Here is a 14548-nt window from a genome sequence, read left to right as displayed (position 1 = left end):
CTCGTCCATCCGCGCGCTGTCCGTTTCACCTCAAAACCGGCCCAAACTTGAGCCGGGATAGGTCGAAAGCGGACATAAAACGGATAAAAGTCCGTTTACGTCAGCACGCTGGGCCGTTTAGTTTGTCTATTTTATTTTAAACGAACGCACCCGGATAGGATGGGGTCGCACGCTGGAGTTGGCCTTAGTCGAGGTACTTCCAGCCTAGCGAACGCCTCAAAACCCCTCCTCACCATGATAATCTTATCTAGAGATATGGAAGCTTGTGTTTTGGTCCTAGTCTAACTGGGATTCGAAGGCGACAGACCACATACTCATACAATACACCCGATCTATACATTACACCTGGTCTTTGGTCTCTTTTGGCGCCGAAATTCTCGCGTCTTTTAGCGCGGCGTTAGGTGGTAGCGCCTGACGGCGACACTGGGGGCTCCTTTTTCTTTTTCTCCATTGGGCAGACCACCTCCCGCGCCCCGCTCTCGGGGCCTCCAAATGGCGACCCGCCCTGCATTGCGGCCCTCGCACGTAAGCAAAACAAATCCAAGAATGTGCCCCGCCATAGACAATTCCCCTGCGACAAAAGCTTTTATAGGCGCCGTAGAGAGCGAGTCCAGTCCAAGGCGGCCATTATTTCTGGATCCTCCCCTGAATCCCAGGTCCCAGGTCCCAGGTCGGTCGTCCTCCCTCCATAGCCACGAGCTACGGCGGCAGCCGGACAAGAGTAGTAGTACCATGAGTGATTGAGCGGGAGCGGAATATATATTCGTAGCGGCCGGAGAGGCAGATAGAGAGAGAGGGAGCAGTGGTAGGAGATAGTCGGAGAGATGGCTGCCGGGACGCTGCAGATCAGGCCGAGGGCGAAGAGCTTGTGGCTGCTGGTGCGCCGGCTGCTCTGCCGCGGCAACAAGCTGCACAGACCGCCCGCGGGCGCCGGGGACCAGCAGGGAGACGGCTGCGGGGAGAAGAGGAGCCTACTCCTCGGCCGGAGCGGCTCGCTGGAGGAGCTCCTGGGCCCGGACGTCGCCGGCGCCGTCCGCCGCAGCGCCAGGAAGGACCTCGAGGTCCAGCACGTGCTGCTGCCCGAGCGGCAACGGCAGCATCACGCGGACATGGAGTTGGTTCGCCCCGAGGTAACCACGGCGGACGCGCCGCTGGCAGTTAGCGCCGCAGCCGTGCAGCAGTACCGGAGGTTCATGTTCGGCGGGTTCCGGCGGCGGCTCATGATGCGGAGACAGTGGCGGCCGATGCTCGTCGCCATCCCGGAGTGATCCGCCGTCCATCGGTCGTACCGACGTCGTGCTCCGTCCCGTGGAATCCGGCTGCCATGTTCGTGCGGATATGTGGGTGTAGCTTTTCTTTCGTGCTGTCGAGTTGTTCCGGCCCTTGCTTTGTTCGTTTCTTGCTGCCCTCGCAGAGAGGTTGATGCTGCTGCTGTGGTGGTCCATGTAGTAGCGATGTTGGCACATAACTTTCGACATTGTTATTCTTGGAAGCATCTTCAACAAATCTCTGCTCAGCAGCTCATGGAATAAGTTTGGAGAGCGACTATACGACATGGACTGATTTTTGTTTTCGAGTTGGGTCACTTTGCTGTCCACCTTCCGATCTTCATCCTAGGGCTCCGCAGCCTTCTTCCTCCTGTTCCATACCTTGCTTCTCCTCCGCATGCGCCGGCGATGGCTCGGCCGTCCCCGTCCCCGCGGACTCGCCGGGGACGCCACGGCCGGCCGCGTCTGTACGTGCCTCATCTGTATAAGTTTTGCACGTTTGTACTGTGAGCAAATCACAAGTAGTGCATCAGCTAGCAGTGTTGGCAGGCCAACGGTAGTGTGATGTGCAGCTCGGCCTTTGATAAAGGAGAAAAGAAATCCGGTGATTCGCCTTGGCTTTTGATGGGCTCGAGGGATTTCATTTCAAACCGCAGATTTCATAAACGATGTGACTTGCTTGGCTCCTTCATTCGCAACCTCTGCCTATAGTTCCTCGTGCTTTAAAGCTACCACACCAAAAAGTTTGCCATCGGCTTTTTTTTGAGGGGTTGTTTGCCATCGGCTATGCTTTAGCACGAGAACGGACGAACAAGGGTAACGTCTGTTTGGATTTGGTTCCGAAATTGCTTTCGGCGTGAGACGATTACGATTTCGGACGATTGGCCGAAGTAGCCCTAGACATGGACCTCCCGTTCCTTCTAGGGCTAGACATGGACTTCTCTGGCTCACTTGTTCGGTTTGCTTACATTTGTGGCTAACGATAATTTTAGAGTACTCTAGCCACAAATGTGGTGGTTTTCAACAATTTACTCTTTTAGAGCCACCAGCAGGCGCGGCCCGTGAAGCTCAATGCGCTTGCTTTTCTTTGGCCAGCTTGTTTGGTTATGTGCCTCCGTTCTATTGTTAGCTTACGAAAAAGACCGTTTACCATCCTTTTTGTGGTTCTAAAAAATCTTAAGGAATAAAAAAAGTTCATGGATTTACAAAAAAAATCTTGTATTAAAAAAATGTGCATGAATTTTTAATACATTCCTACAGTTTAAAACAAATTGTGAATTTGAAAATAATGTTGCCCATTTAAAAAGTGATAGTGAATTTTACGAAACACTCATGAATTTGAGAAAATGCTTGAAAATATAAAGTTTCTTGACTTTTGAAATAATTCCATGGATTTTAAAAAAAATTCCGCACGCGTTTTCGGCCTTTTAAACGGTTTTTTTTATATTTTGGTTTTTCATCGTTCTTCCTTAGCTTTTGTACCAAAATCAATTTTGCGTGAAAAACACATTTTTTTTGCTTCCGCAAGAGGCGCGGTTTTGCTTTTGCAAGAGGCACAGCCATGCCTCTCGGAAACAAAGAAAAAATGTGTATTTAATTTCTCCACGAGAGGCGCGGTTTTGCATTCGCGAGAGGCACGACCGTGCCTCTCGCAAAAGGCAAAAAACACGTTTTTTTTGTTTCTCTTCCTTTCGCGAGAGGCATGATTTTACTTCCACGAGAGGCAGGGTTGTGCTTTCGTAAAAGGCGCGGCCGTGCCTCTTGGAAAGGGAAAACACGTTTTCTATTTTTTTTCCTTTCGTGAGAGACACGGCCGTGCCCCTCGGAAATGAAAAAAAAAGATGTGTTTTTTTTTTAATTTCACGAGAGGCACGGTTGTGATTCCGCGACAGGCACAACCGTGCCTATTTTGTAAAGGGGAAAAACCTTGCTCCGATTCGGTTTTTTCATGAAAAAAAAGTTCGAAAACCCTATCAACATGGGATCTAGTTTTCAAGATCTCGACGCGAAAAATTCAACAGTGAAAATGGTTCGAGATTTGGACGCACAGTTTAAAAGATAAAATAGTTTAAATAAACGGATCTATAAAAAAAAGAAAAACTTCCAGGTTGCGACAAGTGGTCACAACCTATGGAGGTGGGAGTGATCTTTGAAAGGAGTACTCCTTAATTAGTGACTTCGCTATGTCTCCCCAGCAGCAAGAGGGGTAGGAGCCTCGCTGAAGCGAAGATCGAGCTGGCCGACCCACGAGCGCGGGAGGCAGCAGCCTCCTTTTTTTACGTTTTCTGTTTTGGTATTTTGCTTTATTTTTCAATTTGTTTACCCTGTAAAATATACTACATAGATTACAAAAGACACTCTATGAAAACATTTGAAAATGTTGACCAAGCATTTGAAAAATGTTAAATGCGAATAGAAAAAAAGTTTATCATGTGTGCGAAATGTGTATAAAGCATTTAAATGCGTACAAAAGAATGTGAGTAAAAAATTTGGTCATGTATTAAAAAAATGTGAATCAAGCATTTAATTTTTTAACAAGTATTATAAAAATGTTGATAAAGCATTTAAAAATATTAAATGTGTATAAAACAATTTGGCCATGTATTAAAAGGAAGAATTTTATTGATTTTGTATATAAAAATATTAATCAAACATTTGAAAAAATGTTGATAAGTATTTAAAAATGTTAAATGTGTATAGAAAAATGTTGACCATGTATTAAAAAATCATGAAATTTTATATCATGTATATAAAAATGTTATTCAAGCATCTGAAAAAGGTTGAATAGTTATTTGTTAAATGTTGATCAAGTATTTGAAAATAATTTAAATGTATATAGAAAAAAACTGACCATTTATTCAAAAATGTTAATATTGCATTTATAAAAATGTTAATCAAGCATTTGATTTTTTATTTATGTATAAAAATCTAACCATGTATTAATAAAATTCAATTTGTATTGGAAAAATGTTATACGTATATTAGAAAATTTGTGTTTACATATACGAAAAATATGGAAATGAAAAACAAAAGAAAGAAAGATAACCCAAAAATGAAAACTAAAAAATGAAAAAATAAAACCTAAGAAACAAATGGAAGAAGAATGAAAAATAGAGAAAAAATGAAAAATTAAATAGACATAAATAAATAAAGACCGTGAAAGAAAGAAAAGAAAAGAAAAGAAAAGAAAACTTGTAAAACGGAGAAAGAAAGGAACAAAACCCAGTGAAAACAAGAAAAATCACAAAAACACTAAAAACTTGTGGAAATTCGGCTTTGTTTACATCAATTAGTTCGTGCAAACTTGAAATGTGCAATGGCTTACTGGCTAGAAGCGCAAACAAGTAACAAGGATGTATATGTGCGCTAATGGCATTTCCTATTCGGTCCTTAAGGCACCTGTTTCTTGTATACTCGCAAACAACGCACACCTCCCTGGGCCGGCCCATCTATGATTTGTTTTCCCTGTAAAACCGTTCAAGATAAAATGTGCGTGATGTGACTCGAACTCCGCAATCGGAGGGTGGCTTCAAGAGCGAATATCAACTAGAAAACCTTTCAGTTGTGCTTAGTAACATTCTTTATTGTTGAAATGCAATACTAATCAACATGAACCTAGTTTGTTTCTTTGGCTCGTTTTGCTCTTTTTTTCATTTTCATTTAGAAAATTTGTGAACATTTTCTTAAGTTCATGAACTTTGTTTTCAAAACTGTGAACTCTTTTCAAATCAATGAGCTTTTTTCAATTTTTGGATCTTTTTTCCAAAATCGATGAACTATTTTTGAAAATTGATGAACTGTTTTTCCAAAATAAGATGAATGTTTTTCAAATCAATGAACTTTCAAATCCATGAAAATTTTCAAAATATTAATTTGTATACTTTTTTAAAAAGTCATGGGTTTTTTAAATTCATGAACACTTTTCAAGATTGCTTGTTGGGCCAGCCCACGCGAGACGGTTGAGTAAGTGTCAGCTTAGAGAGCTGGCGCCTAAAGCGCCAATTAGGAGCTCCTGGCGCTGATATCTATCTCTTGTAACGATCACACTAGAAATGTGCCCGTGCGTTGCGACGGATTCAAACTACAATAATATTTGTTCATAAACTTGAAAGAAATGATGGTTGGCAGACATGCCATCATCACCAGTTGAGTCTTTTACAGGAGTAGAGATATCGAACAATTGCCTACAGATGAATCGTTAGCAAGTTGGGTGGGCTCACCTAGCACGGATCGCTAGCTCCCCTACAATTTCTGCTCTTTTTTGCCCCTTTTACGGACTCTTTTGTGTTTTGTTAGTACACACAGAATGTTCGCAAAGTACAAAAATTGTTAGAAAAGGTTCAGGCATATAAAAATTGTTCATGCATTTGAAAAAATGGTCAGAAAACAAAAGAAATGCGCTTTTTTTAGAAAAGCCATGGTATTCAAAATTTGCTTACAGCTTAAAAAATGCTTGCAGATTTCAATAAATGTTCATGAACTTTAAAAGTGTAGACATAAGAAAAGGTTAATCATGTATTCTAAAAATGTTATATATATATATATATATATATATATATATATATATATAATTCTCGATGTATACACGAAATATACAATGTGTATGAAAAAATGTACTCATAGAAAAATGTTAATCATGTATTTGCAAAATGTGAACATGTATACAAAAATGTTCCTAATGTATACGAAAACCGTTGAATGTGTACGAAAAAAAGGTGACATAAAAAATAAAAGTAAAACATCAGTAAAAAGTGAAAACCGAGAAAGAAACAAAGAAAAAAACTGTTGAAAAACCATGTAAGAAACAAAGAAACCCAATGTAAAACAAAGAAAAACAAAAAATCAAAGAAAATTGGTGAAGAAACAAAAGAAACCCGACTGAAAAATAGAAGAAAAAGAAAAAAAGGAAAAACTAGAAAAGGGGACCAAAGCATTGGGGGGGAACAGAGCGAGCGAGCGACCTGAGGGCGAGCGGATGACCCAAGCTAATGGGCCGGCCCTATATGCGCGCGCCTTCGGGACAGATGATGGATGCTATTCTCGCTTTAAGCGAGATATATCAGTCACGTTGATACAGCGAGATATAGCAGTCACGTTGATTACCCGGTCAAGATTGATTACCAAACGACTTCTATCATCAGTACACCAGAAGCTGGAGTAGCGAAAGCCAGGGTTGATGGGGCGACGCAATGGCTCAGCTGCGGCTATTTGCAGGGACTCGAAACGGGAAACATCTGGATGCTTTGGCCTTGATGATTCCGGGTACTGAAGATCCAACAACGGCAGAAGCACTATCTTTCTGGGAAGCGTTGGCACTAGCATCTGACCTTAACATCTCCAAAGTGCTCATCGCAACAGACTGCAAACGACATCAAGACGACGTCGGGAGGTCTGCATGGTGTTATTGTCAAATATAGTGTATGAGGGTAGAAACTCTAATCTCGAGGTACATCGCCTCGCTATATATGCTCTAGGTCTACATGCAAGACGCCAGTTGTGCCTGCTCCAACCTCCAGACCTAAATTATATCCCTATGGACATTTCTCTAAACGAATAAAGTGGAGAGAGTTTAGCCAAAAAAAATTGTACACGAGAGAAAATAGATCACTAATTAGAGTACAAAGGTCACTCATACCTTCTCTCGCGGTGACAAGTGGCGCGTTGCATGTGTGACACTTGTCACAACTAAGAGTTTTGGGCTTTTTTGTTAGATTCTCTTTTTTTTTGCAAAATGTTTTACCTCTTGAACTTTATATCCAAATCACGAACCATTTCCACTGTTCGGTTTGTCGTGTCGAGATCTTGGAAACTAGACTCTATGTTGATAAGTTTGGACGAACTTTTTATCGAAAAAAGGGAATTGATAAAACTAAAAACAAGGAATACCAAAAAAAAGGAAAATAGAATCAGGGGAAAACAGGAAAACCAAAAAAATGAAAATCAGACACCGAAAGCAAAACTGTGCTTTTCACCCTTTTTTCTGAAAGCACAATTGTGTTTTTCATTTTTCGGAAGCACCCAGATTCTAATGTTGTCGTTTAGACCATAATCAATATTTTCCTAAGAAAGTTCCATCATAACATCAATTATGTACAAGACTTTATACATGGGTTCTTCAAATCTAGCTTGATATTTAGTGACTGTGCCTATTTGGCTATTTGTTTCGGTTTGGGTAGTTTCTTGAGATGGTGCTCATACTTATTCGTGTCAAATTTAGCATATAAACACTAGAACTAAATGAGACCAGGTATCAACTATATGCAATGACTCATGACATGTAACCAAGACGTAGCTACTCCATGAAAGTGCAAAGTGGCATAATTTGCCAAGCTATCATGTGGAACATCAAACATCTAAAAGTACTTTTCACTACGATCCTTCCACCATTTCGGATATTCTCCGTCAAATAAGGAAATGAGCACGGGACTTTTTTGTGGGGCGGGTGAGTGAGAGCCTCTGATACCAAAAGGTCGCTAGAGCAACATTCTGCAGCAACCGTGCAGCACGACCGACATTCCACAGCATCAGCTGGGCCTTGGTCTCTTGTGTCCTTGTGCAGATTTCAGAAGAAAATGTACCTATCGTGCTGACACCAAGTAAAACTGGTGGTACAATACATTGGCTTGAGTTCCAAATTTCAAATGCCTGCCCGCAGAAAGAATTCTCAGATGATTATATATGACAACTGCCAAACAGACCAGCAAAGTCACACGATGTATCTGCCGTAAGTATCTCAAATAACTGTATATTACTCATATATATAAGTACAATGTGATTGCTTATAATATGCATGTTGATCAGTTCAACTTCTGAATTCAATCTTTTCGTCAGCTTGAACTGACTATATGAATATTACAGTGCTTATCCTGGAATTTGCTCCTAGTACATACACCTACCATTTGAATCATTGCTAAGCTCAGAAATGCAGAGTTACTGTAACCATGAGCCTGTACTTATTAGTAAGATGAACCACCTCATCAGAAAACTCTATGCTATATACAACTCATCCGATCAACAGGGCGGCCTTATTTCTTCAGAATCAATACAAAGCACATCATAACCCGCTAGCATTCGATGCTACCGAGTGGTTAGTTGACTGGCTATGGAATCTATGGATGACCGAGTCAGGCGAAAACTGCAGGTCATTGGTGAGCAAGTGCGCGTCCTCTTTCTGAGACGCCTTCTTCTTCATGCTCTTAGCTCGATAGTCTCCGTCCCTGACGTAAGTCAGGATCTCCACCACCTCCTTGATCGACGGCCTCAGATCCCTCTCCATCTGCAGGCACTGGAAGGCCACCTCGGCCACACGGTCAATCGTTCTCTTTGTTTCGGGGTCGGTGTCATAGCCGAGCTCCGGATCAACCAACTGAAAAACTTCATGGTTCTGAATCCTGTTGAGGGCCATGTTGGCCAGGTTGATCTCACTTTGGCTCCTACTCATGTCCACAGCAGGCTTTGAGGATATCAGCTCCACCAACACGACGCCGAAGCTGTAGACGTCGCTCTTGTCGGTCAGCTTGTAGCACTGGTGGTACACGGGGTCGACGTAACCAGGTGTGCCCTGTGGAACAGTCGAGACATGGGTGACCTCGAGAGGGAACAGGCGCGACAACCCAAAGTCTGCAACTTTGACATGAAAGTTGTTGTCCAGCAATATGTTGGTTGTCTTCACATCACGATGTATGATCTCGACTGCATGGAGGTAGGCCAGTGCTTCAGCTGTTTCTATGGCAATGTTCAGTCTTAGAGGCCACGTGAGGCCTCGTTCCGCCGAGTGTGATCCGTGAAGATGGTCTGCGACAGTCCCATTTGCGATGAACTCGTACACCAGGAGAAGGTCGCGGCTCATCCGAGAAGTGCAGCCATATAGGATGACCAGGTTCTGGTGGAGCAGGCGGGACAGGATGTCGACCTCATTCAGGAACTGCTCAACCCGTCTGTAGTTATTCTTGTAAAGGCGTTTCACCGCAACTACTCTCCCATCCTTGAGTTTTCCTGAATGACAAAAATGTCGAAGTTGTCATTGCCAAGTGAATTAAGGGCAAGATAACTTTATCAGAAATACAGTTGAGAATGGAGGTCCTAGCATCTGCAATTTACTTATAAGATTGACAAGCAACGAGTTTGGCAAACATGTGTTTTACCTTTATAAACAGTTCCAAAGCCACCATCACCAAGCTCCCTTGAAGCACTAAATCCATCAGTAGCCACTTCGAGTTCCTCGAAAGTGAAGATATGAGGCGAACCACCCAGCTCAAGGTCTTTACTGTATGACGTCATTGAAGATCCACTTCGCATGAACTCATTTGAAGCTACAGTTTGTTTGCTCTTCTTTCGTTGGTACAAGGCAAATAAGACAAATGCCAAGAATGCAGCAAAACCGGCTACCGCTCCAACTGTTCACAACAATATAACACATTAGCAACATGAGGTAAACAAACGATCTGATTAGTTCTTCATCATGAGATTTCACCCCCCATATTCTCCATATGGTACAATTTGGAGCGAGGAAATAAGAACTGAAGGAATAGATGGGCCGAGCAGCTTGACAGTTGATTACACTCACCTATTATGAACTTTATACTTGTCTTTCCACTGTCCCCTGCATAAAAAGTGTCTGTAAATCTTTTTGCGGTTTATGAAGTAACAAAGAAGAAGTATAGTAGTCACTTGACAAATGAGAAGAACTTTATTTATGCCGAATCGGTATTGCGTTGCTAACTTTGGCAGCTTCTACGTAAAGTTAAACTCCCTTTTGTGACTGGTTAATTAGGAAAATCCAGCAGCAGTTAAATTTCAGGTTCGCAATTGATGGTGGCAATGCATCCTAGAATACATTTCATTGAAGCGCTTACTCCAATCTCCACATTTAGATCATCAAAAGTGATGCCAGGATTAACGGATGCATACATTTGTAGTCTTCTGAAAAGGAGGCCAAAATCTAACAGCAATGTGCTGTTAGATCATAGTTTTCGCGAAAACGAACAGAGCTGATAAGATAGTTGTGTTGAAGCTAGCTTGGTGCCCTATTCTCTCCAGGAAAAGATTTAAAAAAAAACTGGAACGCCATAAGCTGCCATGATGCTTGGCAATACCGGTACGATCACGGCACTCTTCTGCACTGCTTAAGCAGTGCAACACTCAATTACCATGTGCATCAACACTCAATATAGTAGTCCACTGAAACTAACCACAGTGTCCAATTCAACTTTACACCCCTAATTCCACAACAAACAGTTGCAATAAATTGACTTCCACATGTTTGAAAAACGGACCAGGGCACAGAAAAGTAAGAGCATTGATCGGCGATCACGGGAATAGTCTATTTGGAACAAAACCAGGAGCACGTTACCGTCGGCACGGCATCTTTGTTGAATAGCGTTGTTGACTAATTCACAAATGTATTTTTTGACTAGGAATCAATCAATGGACTAACTTCATCACTAACTACCAAAAACAAAACAATAATCTGCAGGAGCTCCAAGAAACCAAGCAAGCACTAAGGAGTTGAAAGAACAACAATATCTGTGTCCAATCAGCACTCGATACTCCTAGCAACAGCGACCGAAAACGCAGAAAATCTACTCTTGACAGCAATTCTATTTCAGATGCAGTATCAAAATTGCTACCTACGTCAGGCATTTTTGGAGTCACTGAATCGGTCACTACCACTTGAAGTTTTGAGGGGAATGTCAGCAACGGATTACTTGATCAAAGAACTAGTGATTGACTAGGCAAAATCATGGTGGCGCTGTGAGTTAATTTTCGTCAACTCACCGCACTTCTCAGGGTACACGTCGCCGGAGCAATGGCAGGAAAACCCGGTGCCGTCGTTGGCATACCTGCACTGTCCGCCGCTTGCCTCGCACTTGGGGCAATCGTCCGACGGCACCGTCCACTCAAGCAGGAACCCTTGCCTCATGCTCGGGATGTAACCGGCGCCGCCCTGAAAACCAAGAACCGGCACGACGGAGAGACGGCAGGCCGGGGGCAGATCCCCCCGGTAGTCAAGATGGGTGCCGTACTCCTCGCCAAGGCGGTAGAAGGACTCGTTGGTGCAACGCGTGCGGTTGAATCCCGGCGGCGTCACCTGCTGCTCCGTGCACTTGTCGAGGACGAGCAGCTCCCTGTTCTTGCTGCTGATGACGAACGGACTCAGCCCGAGACCCAGCGAGATGTTGAACCACCACTTGGGGCAGCCGTCGTCGAGCGGGAGGTTGTTGTCGACGGCGAGGAAGGAGGAGTTCTCGGCGAAGACTTGGACAACCTGGTAGCCCCCGAACATGGAGCGGCTGAGGAGAGCCTGGCTGCCGTTGCAGTTGAGCTGGAAGGACGGGGACCCGCACGGCGTCTGGCCTTTCTCCTCCAGCCAGAACGGGTAACTGATGTTCAGGTCGCCGCATTTCTTGGGCGAGCAGGCGGCGGCGGCCGGCGCCGGCAGCCGTAGAAAGGAAGCGACGAGCAGGAGCAGGAGGGGAAGCAGCTGGAGCGGCGGCATGGGTTGGAATAATTGGGGATGGAGACCGGAGCGGCTGAGTAACCGGAGCGGGCGAGGTGACTAGTTAACAAGGAGGAGCAACGGGACAGAACGGCGGGTGGGATGTGCGACGTGGGAAAAAAAATGACGGAGGCCAGAGCGGCTTGACCAGTCAGAGTCAACGCTCTATTTCGTTTGGAAATTGTTTTCAGGGATGCTGCGGCGGCGGCGGCATGGAGCGGCCGCCATGGCCCGCCACGGCGATGCCGACGGCTTGCCAAACCGCCATGGTCTGGCAGATAAGGAATCTGAGACTAGGGCCCTGTTCGGGAACCCACCCACTTCAGGAATCTCGGGAGCGAGAAAAGTGCAGCTCTATGATTTTCAACTACAGCTCTGCCCGCTTCGGGAGCTGAGTTGAGGAGCGGAGCGTTTCCGAACACTGCCTAAATTGTTTGTTTCCTAGGAACCCGATAGAAAATGATCAGTTTCACGGGTGAACTTACGGTGACTCGTCGGTTGGCAGTGTCTGGCATTCATCTTCCCAGACGCCCCAAGCACCGGCACGGCGGTGGTGTTGCGGCCGGGCGAATCGTAGCTTCGGACGATCACGCCCGTGGCGTTGTAACGCCCTCCGGCGCGGGCAAACGTGTTGTTCCGGCACACCGTCTCCACCAGCCCCGCTCGGCGCACCGTCTCCAGCGAGCGACGGTGCCCTAGCGCAGTTTGTAGAAGATGAGGTTCTGGTTGAGGTTGAAGCTGCTCATGGAGAACGGAGGCCCGATTTTGCTGGCGGTGTTGGGCTTGGGTACGTGACATCCTTTCTCGCCGGAGAGATTGAAGTCGCCGAGCTTGTGAACGTTGGAGACGAGCAGGGAGCCGTTGCTGACACCAAATGGCACCAAAATTGATGCTATGTTCAGACATTGTCCATCAGTGTGGGTACTACCAAGCTGGGCTTCAGGGTCCAGAGTTCAAACTAGGCTGATCCAGTCGTCCGCCGTAGGCTACGTCTAGGACTACTGGTAACTTTCTTTCCGCTTGTGTTCATGAGCATCCAGTGCTACTAATATAAAACTGTGCCCACTCGTACTCTTTGTTTACAGACAAGAGCACAAAGCACCCGGGCTCTGAACTCAAAACGATAAAACATCTATCTATCTGCTTACATGGGCACAGATACTGCAAAGATAGCACAGGTAAAAAGAAAGTAGGAGTTTTTTCCATAGTGAAAACCAGGTGTCATGTTTAGGTAAACAGCCAAAATTTGACACGAAGTTACTGGGTCCAAAAAGGATAGAAAGATGAGACAGGCTGTCATGTGGGGGCGTACGTATAGGAGACGTACAACCAGAGAGAGGAGGCCAGCGGACAGGGGGTGTCCAAATTAATATCAATTAGTATCAGGTTTGGGAACGGAAGGGTTTTTTGTCCCAAAGAAGGTTTTTCCTACTGTTCCTAAAACAAGTAGGAGTCTGTTTCTATTTCTAGTAGGAGTCGTCATGTAACTTGATTATTTATATTGCCTCCCTGTGGAGGAACGAATCAAGCAAGAAAAAATACAACTTGGTTACCTTGCGCCTTGTGCGCCTCTCCTCTTCCCTGCCACGGGGCGATGAGGCTTCAAGCCTCGTCCTCCCGTAGAGCACAGCTACAACCTACGATCAACTCCCAACGCTCCTAATTCCTAAGCATCTGACAATTTGGTATCAGATTCATCGATCTCCGTTGCGCCTGCAACCATGTCGTCCTCTCCCAAGAAGCCTGATCTTCCTAAAACCCTCGAAGACCTCGCTGCCAAGGAACATGCAGATTTCGAGGACGTCCAGCAAAATCTGGGCGATCTGGCCGAGGGCGTCGAACTCCTCCGCAGCGACATGACCAAGGCCCTAAAGGATGTCACCGATGCCCTGACGGCGTTCAGAACAGAATTCAGCGATCTATCACAACAACAGCGCGCACAAAACCTGGCCATCACCAGGTTGGAGCGTGCGAGCCGTGGCGAGCCTTCCCTCGTTACCGCCGACACCCAATCAGCGGCTGCCCGCGTCGGAGGTCAACTCAGGTTGCAGGCTCCACTTGGTTCCGCCGACGAGCGTCCACCCCGTCTTTACAAGCTCGACTTCCCTACCTACAACGGTGAAGGCGACCCTCGACCATGGTTGACTAGATGCAATTTGTTTTTCCTTGGCCAGCGCATGCCTGACACGGACAAGACTTGGATGGCGTCATACCATCTAACAGATGTGGCTGCCCTTTGGTATGGCCATCTAGAGGAGAAGATCGGCCGGCCAACTTGGGCAGACTTTGTTGCGCGGGTCAGCCAGCACTTTGGCCCTCCCACACGTGCCAACCCCTTCGGTGAGCTCATCTCCCTCCATCGTACGGGCTCGGTGGCGGAGTATACTAAACAGTTCCTCCAACTCTTGTCCCGCATCAACCCCATCCCAGATGACGAGGAGCGCAACATCTTCACCAATAATCTGGGCGAGCCACTAAAAACACAGGTCGAGCTGCTGCGTCCAGCTACTCTCGAGGATGCTATGGACATGGCCGTCTCCTATGAACACCTTGCCATGGTAACCACGGTTACTGCTGCCACTCCGACGCGCCCTGGTCGTCCTACACGCCCTGTCCCAGCAGCCCCAGGTGCTGCCACAGGCGACCCCTCTTCTGGGGGCGGGCCTATCTTCAAAAAGCTTAACGCCGCCGAGATGGAGGATAGACGCAGCAAGGGACTATGCTTCAACTGCGATGAGAAGTATGTTTCAGGACATCGCTGCAAGCGTCTCTTCTACATCGA

The 14548-nt window shown here is 45.6% G+C and overlaps 2 protein-coding genes across 2 annotated transcripts; one reads left to right on the top strand and one right to left on the bottom strand.

The window, feature by feature from the left end:
- Positions 1-811: 811 nt before the first annotated feature.
- Positions 812-1552, top strand: LOC123057620 (uncharacterized). The gene has a single exon (XM_044480549.1). It carries the CDS (start codon positions 825-827, stop codon positions 1266-1268), a length of 444 nt encoding a protein of 147 aa, XP_044336484.1. The 5' UTR covers positions 812-824; the 3' UTR covers positions 1269-1552.
- Positions 1553-8085: 6533 nt separating this feature from the next.
- LOC123059905 (LEAF RUST 10 DISEASE-RESISTANCE LOCUS RECEPTOR-LIKE PROTEIN KINASE-like 1.2) lies at positions 8086-11786 on the bottom strand. The gene is made up of 4 exons (XM_044482444.1): positions 11046-11786; positions 9835-9870; positions 9413-9664; positions 8086-9263 (listed from the first exon to the last, which is right to left on the bottom strand). The coding sequence occupies exons 1-4, from the start codon at positions 11764-11766 to the stop codon at positions 8323-8325; spliced, it is 1950 nt and encodes a 649-aa protein (XP_044338379.1). The 5' UTR covers positions 11767-11786; the 3' UTR covers positions 8086-8322.
- Positions 11787-14548: the final 2762 nt, after the last annotated feature.

The sequence above is a fragment of the Triticum aestivum genome, chromosome 3A (genome assembly GCF_018294505.1).
Source record: "Triticum aestivum cultivar Chinese Spring chromosome 3A, IWGSC CS RefSeq v2.1, whole genome shotgun sequence".
NCBI lineage: Eukaryota > Viridiplantae > Streptophyta > Magnoliopsida > Poales > Poaceae > Triticum > Triticum aestivum.
This window is presented reverse-complemented; position numbering and strand designations above follow the sequence as displayed.

Bases quoted from the DNA above. Each gene is read 5' to 3' on its own strand.
- LOC123057620 (XM_044480549.1), top strand. From the start codon at position 825: ATGGCTGCCGGGACGCTGCAGATCAGGCCGAGGGCGAAGAGCTTGTGG.
- LOC123059905 (XM_044482444.1), bottom strand. From the start codon at position 11,766: ATGCCGCCGCTCCAGCTGCTTCCCCTCCTGCTCCTGCTCGTCGCTTCC. The intron at 9,871-11,045 runs GTGAGTTGACGA...CTTTTTATGCAG, and splicing joins CGTGTACCCTGAGAAGTGCG to GGGACAGTGGAAAGACAAGT. The intron at 9,665-9,834 runs GTGAGTGTAATC...TGTTGTGAACAG, and splicing joins AAGTATAAAGTTCATAATAG to TTGGAGCGGTAGCCGGTTTT.